Source organism: Mandrillus leucophaeus, unplaced genomic scaffold (assembly GCF_000951045.1).
Source record: "Mandrillus leucophaeus isolate KB7577 unplaced genomic scaffold, Mleu.le_1.0 Scaffold49, whole genome shotgun sequence".
Taxonomy (NCBI): Eukaryota; Metazoa; Chordata; class Mammalia; order Primates; family Cercopithecidae; genus Mandrillus; species Mandrillus leucophaeus.
The window spans coordinates 2,687,557-2,695,132 of NW_012105253.1; the positions used below are offsets into that span (position 1 = coordinate 2,687,557).

The 7,576-nt window shown below is 51.0% G+C and overlaps 1 protein-coding gene across 1 annotated transcript in view; it reads left to right on the forward strand.

Annotated features, from left to right (window-relative positions):
• HIPK2 (homeodomain interacting protein kinase 2) overlaps positions 1 to 7,576 on the forward strand; it is a 159,459-nt gene that overhangs the window by 134,671 nt on the left and 17,212 nt on the right. Inside the window, exon 12 of the mRNA XM_011995461.1 lies at positions 2,459 to 2,706. Coding sequence (XP_011850851.1) covers positions 2,459 to 2,706 — 248 coding nt within the window. The remainder of the gene's footprint in view (positions 1 to 2,458; positions 2,707 to 7,576) is intronic.

Sequence of the window (7,576 nt, forward strand, 5' to 3'; positions counted from 1 at the left end):
TGAGATTACAGGCATGATCCACCCCTCCCAGCGTTCATTCATTTTTATGACTGAATAGTATTCCACTGTATGGATACACCACATTTTCTATCCATTCACCAGTCGATGGACATTTGGGTCATTTCCACCTCTTGGTATTTTGAATAGTGCTGCAGTGAACATTGGCTTACCTGTATCTGAGTACCTGTTTCCAATCCTTTAAGTACGTATTTAGGAATGGAATTGCTATATGGTAACTCTGTGTTTAGCTTTTTGAGGAACAAGCATATGGACATTTCACATTTAAACTGTCATAACTGGGAGGTGTGGGTCTGTATTAATTAAAATTTATCTACTTTAAGTTAACGTGAAGAGCTGTAAATATATGCAACCAATTCATTCCTCACCTTCTTTTGGTTCTTAACAATTATCATCTGTATGATTCATCTGACAGTTAATCACGGAGGCTTTGTGACATCCATTATTCTCTCTAACTGGTTATTTTAAAGCTTTTACTATTTAACTTGTCATGTTTTTATACAGTCCTCCACTGAGATTTTAATCTCCTCAAGGGCAGAGACACATATTTCTTTGTATAGCAGCTATTCCCTGTAGTACCCCGCATAGATCTCCAAGATATCATGAGTTTTAATTTTCTTTCATTTCAATCTTCTGGTTTATTCACAGGCTAGAAAAAAGGAAACTTTTCCAGCAAGTCCTCACCCTGATAGAATTCTCTTTGCCTAGATAAGTTTTTTGCAAACCTGTTTTCACATGTTAAATAAGGTAACAACTTGTAAGAAGAAGAATCATAGCAGCCATTATGGAATACTTATCATGTGTTGTGTATCGTTTAAAGCACATGTGCTTTCTCACTTAGTTATCAAAACAAGCCTATGATATAGGTCCAATTGTTACCTACCTTTTACTGATGAGGCCGCTGAATCACTGAGAGGTTAAATAGCTGCCCACCGCCCTGTCACCAGCACATGTTGACGTTAGATAGCTGACTGCAAGGTTCATGTTCTCACCCACAAACACGGTTAGGCACCCTGAACCAGAGAGGACAGTGTCCAGCCACTGGAAGAATTATCCAATCTAGATGTCAGGAGCACTGGGCTTTGGGGAGCAGGGCCAGCGCCTCCTGGGGACTGCACCTCACAGCTCCCCCAGCCTTCTGTAGCTCAGCAGCAGGCTCTGTTCTTCTGTCCCTCCTGCCTGGCTGCTGTGGGCTCTGGAACTTGCCCACTTCCCTGCTGCCCCTAGGGTGATGGAGATCCATCATGGGAAGAGCCTGACCTGGCTGTGTGGCCTCAAGCAGTATACCCGGAGGTGCCTGTGACTCTGAGGCTCTATAAATACCAGCGGCTTCTCTCATCCAATTAGCTGGAAACTGACCAGCTTGCCTAGGCAATTTTCATTTCTTAAAAATAAATGATCAATATATAAAAATAGATGCACACTCATCTTTAAAGCCTTATATAAGCACACAATAAACAATAAATTTCACATCCATCATGCCAGCAGCCTCTCACTGAGTTTGAAGACAGACAGAAGTAGTTCCCAAAGTAACCACACTAACTTAAACGTCTCTGAACACACATGCTGGCCAAGAGCCATCCAAAGCCAGTGCCTTCCTGTTGTATGAAGTTCCACATGTAAGATGAAGGCCAGGGCGTCAGAGTGGCTTTCACACAGCATCAACGTAGCAGGGGCCTTCCCACCAGGCCCCAGTGCAGTACCATCTCCCCCGATCCTTGGCCCAGGCAGTGGAAAAGCCACAGGTGGGCCTGGCTCCTGAAAAGGGGAATGCAGAGGTCCTAGTGGCCTGCACACAGCCCACAGAGCACACTCAGAGCAAGGAGAGGCAGAGGGTGTCAACTCCAGCTCTATATTCTCCACGGCACGTCTGCACCGTGCTGTGTGGGCGCAGCCTCCTCAGAGCCTCACACTGCATCCCATTCCTTGGACATTCTGCGCCCTCCTGCATAAGCTTTGCCAGGCCGCAGGCACCAAACCTAAACTTATGACATTCTTGTCCCAGCAAGGTTTACTCCTAACCCAGGTCCCCAGGTTGCTGGGTTCTTGCTGGTTCTCTCCTTGCTCGGATGTTCCATTCTGGTGGGCCCATGGGGGTTGTACACAGCTCTGGGCTGCAGGTGTCTCCCCTGCCGCTCTGCTGAGCTCTGCTGCACAGGAAGAGCCCAGGCCAGCCCCGAAGCATCGCACTCCCTGGTTTCCAGAAGCACCTGTGGGTCCAGCACCAGCCCCTTCTCCATGTCTTCACGTGTCCCCCTGCTGCCGGCTACACAGGGGACATTTGCATGCCCAGCCTCCCCAGGGGGGTTAGGGCCAGCAAAAGCCCTGTTCCTGCCCACTCCCCTCTGCCTCCCTCCCCTGCCCCAGGGCACGAAATGCTAGTTGGGTGTCTCACCTCATGGCCGCCTCCCACCTCTGACTTCTCCCTTTGCATTTTCAGCACTGTCTCCAAGCAAAGAAAAAACGTCATCAGCTGTGTCACGGTCCACGACTCCCCCTACTCCGACTCCTCCAGCAACACCAGCCCCTACTCTGTGCAGCAGCGCACCGGGCACAACAACGCCAACGCCTTTGACACCAAGGGGAGCCTGGAGAATCACTGCACGGGGAACCCCCGAACCATCATCGTGCCACCCCTGAAAACCCAGGCCAGCGAAGTATTGGTGGAGTGTGATAGCCTGGTGCCAGGTAATTTGGGGCCAGGACAGGACAGGAGCATCTCCCTGGAGAGCGGTTTTCCTGTTTTTCTGCTGCTAGAAATGTTGCTGTATGGGAGCTAGTACAATAGAAAGTGTCCAGCCAGTGACTGCAGGCGATCCCCACCGAGGATGTTATTGAAGTAGCCAGGGGAGGCTTCTGCTTAACAGCACATTGTATAAGCAGCGTTTTCCTTCTTTAATTCTGTAATCAATACCTCTCTGCCTTGACAATGGCTCTGCTTCCAACTAGGTTGATTAATAGAAAATAAAAGCCTCGTGGTTCTTTATGCCCGAGCCTGGAAAAATACCTGGTCTGGGGAGTTTCTGGCTGACATCTAGCACCACTCCCTTCCAGGAAGCCCTGGTGGTCAGGTGGGCTTCTTGTGTAGGAAGAACCTCCTCCGAGTCTTGCTAGGGAAGGGTGAAATCAGCCCCTCCCAGCCCCTCCTTGGAATCAGCTGCCGGGCAGCGAGACCAAGCCGTGCGTGTTTCTCTGCTCATGCGCTGCTCTCTTCAGAGGACTCCTCCTGTCCCGCAAAGGCTCGTCCTGAAAATTGGGCCCTGGAATAAAGGCTGAGAACATAACCTTCTGAATAAACTCAGCGGCTCACCGTAGATTTTGTAGCATCTATTTAGCATTTCCCTTGCTCATGCTCACAGTGGAATAATGTGGGGACTAAACCAGAAGAAATCTGCACATCCCGCTAATTCCGCCACGAACCACACCCAAGCCAGCCTGCACCTGCATGATGGCGCAACGGAAAAGGGAAGGAAAGGAAACGCCAAGAAGCTTTTGTCTAGATGTGAGCAGCTGTTACTTCTCAGGAGGACCTCACGTGTAAGGCCCAGTGGGCACAGGCCCCATTCAGGGGCTGCCACTGCGGGTGAAGAGTGGAGGCAGGATGGGGTCATTAGGACTTTTCCAGCCCAGTGCCTCAGGCCAGCCTGCACGGTGAGGGTCAGCGCCCTGGGACGCTCTCCCAAGAGCTCGTGGCATTGCCTGGGATGGGGCCCCTTTTGCTGAGAGGCTCTGCCTGAAGGGGAGATGGTGACAGCTGCAGGCTCATGCTCCCTGCCGTCCACTTCCGAACCCAAGGCAGCATCACCCTTTCCGACATTTGTATCGGAAGTTCTTTTTCCCTGACTTTGGAGTTACCCCAGCTACCTTTCCTCTGAAGAAATGCTTGTGAAACACGGCTTCTCAGCACCCTGCTAAAACATCTCCGTTTTCAAGTCCTGGTCTGTCCCCAACAGACCATCGTGACGATGCAGCCCCCAAGCAGCTTTGACGTCAGAGCCAGCGTTCCTGTGGGCCTGGGGGCAGGGGGTCGTGGTGCCCACGGTGTCCTAGCTGCTCCACGAGAAAGACACAAGTAGCACGTAGCTCACACTGCGCTCTCTCGGAAGGAGGAGACCTTACCAGCGGGAAAAATGGAGCCACAGCAGCCACATGACAGGGCGAGCATTCTGGTTGACAGGGGCCAGACCGTACTTACCGCTAGGGTCTGGTGACCTGGGGACAGAGAACAGGCTGGAGCCCTCCCAAAATTAGGCACCTCTGTGAGGAAAAGAAAATGAAGCTGTCCCTTCCACAAGGCTACAAGGACATCTCTCTCCAAAAACCATCTTTTTCCCCCGAGGCAAATATTTTGGTGGAAACCCTGCCAGGGAGCAACATTCTCTAGCAGTAACCAAAGGGCCCTGGGAGGACCCGAAGTCATTCGCGCCAGGAGCCAGGATTCCTTAGAGAGAGCTGCACGCTTTTCAGCTCAGCTATCCTTTAAATATTGTTTAAAGCTCTATGCAGCACACATTTTTAAGTTTAAAGATTTGCAAAGGATAGCATTTGTCTTGTATCATTTAAGTTCCTTAAATATATGTTTGTGCAAACCTCGAAGCTGCAGACTGAACTCATTCCATATGCGGGAGTGCTGCCTGTGCCCTCGCGAGCAGGGGCATTCCTCGTCTGGTGCCTGCCCTTCCCCAGCCAGTGGCGTTCAATACTCATACACACCTTTAGCTGCAGAACCATCCTAGGCTTGGAAAAGTCAGGAAAGCAGCCTTCCTCAGCTCCCTGGGGTGCAGTGATGCACACAGGCCAAGGTAGAGCCAGTAGCAGCTACCCCAGCTGCAGCGCCCAGAGCATGGGAGAGTTCAGGGCTCCCTCAGCCCTCTTAGGCCAGCATATGCGCTGCTGTTTCTCTGCCATACTCAGCCCCTCCTGTGGCTCTCAGCCTTTCAGTCCTTCTCAGGTTGGGGCTAGTGAAGTTTCTTTTGGAAGCAACAGAATGAACTCTACACTGGCTTAAGACAAACAACTTACTGGAAGGATGCAGGGCTAAGGGGAAGTTCAACAACTAAGTCCCAGGCAGGGCAGGAGCCAGAATCCCTGGGACCTGAGCCCTGGGGGCCAGATGCCTGCTCTCTGAAGCTGCCTTCACCCGACTGACAGCCAGCAGCTCCCAGGCTCCCAGTGTCCCATTTCCAGGAGACCAGAATTGATTGTCCCAGCTTGGAGAGACTTTTGTTTTTTGTTTTTCGGGGAGGAGTCTCGCTCTGTCACCCAGGCTGGAGTGCAATGGCACGATCTCGGCTCACTGCAACCTCCGCCTCCCGGGTTCAAGCAATTCTGCTGTCTCAGCCTCCCGAATAGCTGGGATTACAGGCATGCACCACCACGCCTGGCTAACTTTTTGTATTTTAGTAGAGATGGGGTTTCACCATGTTAGCCAGGCTGGTCTCAAACTCCTGAGCTCAGGCAATCCACCCGCCTTGGCCTCCCAAAGTGCTGGAATTACAGGCGTGAGCCACCACGCCAGGCCAAGACACCTATTTTTTGAGCCTCAGCTTTAACCAGGAGACACAGTTCAATAATGACACCAACAGTAGCTAAAAACTCAAATGCCAGATACTCAATACTTAAGCCCTTAGATGCCAGATACTAAGCATTCTATACCTGTTAACTCATTTAATCCTCATCACTGCCCTACCTGGGGCTGCCATGATTTTCCCAGTTTCTCAGGTTAAAAACGGAGGCACAGAGGGGTTGACCAGCCTTTCCAGAGCCATGTGGCTGGGCATCCCAGAGGTCTGGCCCTGGAGCTTATCTGTGCTGTAAGCAACCCGCCCCCCAACTCACCTAGTGCAGACAAGGCCGCTGTAGCTGTTCTCAGGACAGGGGATCACGGAGAGTAGCTGGACAAGGCATGACTGGAAAACTCTATAGAATGTTTCCTCACTGTTCCAAAGTGCACATTAGGAGGTTGACCTTCAGCATTAGCCCGTTGTCGCTTTGTCCATTGCCACAGGAGGAGTTACTGTTATACTTTAATCTCTTGGTCCCCTTCAGGACGTCCTCCCTTACTCGGGGCTCTCGTCCTCTGAGAGCTTGGCAACCTCTGAGCCAACCCCCATCTCCTGTCCCCGTGCTGACGGTAGCATCAGGGTTGCATCACGCCCATTTCATCTAACATTCCCTGACCCCTTCGCTGATCCCTCGAGCTCAGTGTTTCTCCCTCAAATATCATTACCACAAAATGCCCAGGAAGTTGGAATAGAAGAAGTAGGTGACATGCACAGCAGGGCCCAGCGACCCGCTGCAGAACAGGAATGGGGCTTCCCCCAACAAAGTAGCAGTGTGGCTGCAGAAGTTGGGAAGCAGGCTCTGCAGAACCAGTGTTTGCAGCTTTCTATTTTTTTTTTTTTTCTACATTGAGTCCACAAAAATCCCTCCATCCGCCAGGTTTTGGGGGACCTTTGAGTCTACCGGGTTTGGCTTGGGCATAGTGTTGGGTCGCAGGACCCTGATTCCCAAATGCAGGTCTGTTCAGCCTGGGCCAGGCGGCTCTGGAGTCCTGGAAAGCTTGCTAAGAATACCAATTCCGGATTTCCCGCACCTACCCGAGGAATTCTGATTCAGTAGATGGGGTGGGAGGGGCCCCAGGCGCTAATGCATGGTTGGATTTGCGGCCTTTGAGTTGCACCCACTGCCCCTATCCCCACTGAGGCAGCTCACCCTTCACTCAGAGCAGGGGGCTCTGTGGGTTTTGAGGTCAGGAAGGCCCCCTTCCACCTGCAGTGTGCACCAGAATCTCCTGTCCCCAGGTTTCCTGTTTTCCTTTGACCTTCTTGAGAGGCTGAGACCTCTAGAGGCACATTTCTCTCTTAATCAACAATTAATCAGCATTCTCTCTTGCTGGGCTTCAGCCTCAGGCATTTCCTCTTTGACTTTGATTTCATCGCCCTGGGATTTGTAATAGAATTGATCCAACCGAATTCAATCAAGGGCCTGGTCGTTTCCATGCATGGCTCATTAATATTTAGCACCCTCTGCCCCAAGAATGACCAGATTCTCTCCTTTTACACTAACCACCCACAGGATACTTCACTGAGATGATGTGAGCCTTCCGGTTCACCTAAGATACTCAGGCCCCAAAATGAATGCTCCGAATTCTTGCGTCTGAACATGGGGTGTAGACCTGTCTTTGGACATCTTGCAATATGTTCTTGCTGCCTCTCCCTTAATATGAAACATTCTACCTGATTCATCCTTTGAACACCCCTACTTTGGGCAACTTCCTCAAATATGAACAGCTTTAGAGTTGGGGCTCTGTGGAACGACAGTGCTGCAGTTTGGCAGATGACCGGATTCCCTGGCCAAAGCTCTTTCCCATACTCAGTTATTTCATCTTTCCTCTCCTAGGGCTTCCTTACACTTTTCAGTGTCACCAGGCAGTAATCCTAAAGTACAGCAAGGTTTCCAGAAAATATAAATCACAGAAATATAGCTGTCCTCAGCTCAGCATGGTGGCTCACACCTGTAATCCCAGCACTTTGGGAGGCCAAGGTGGGCAGATCAC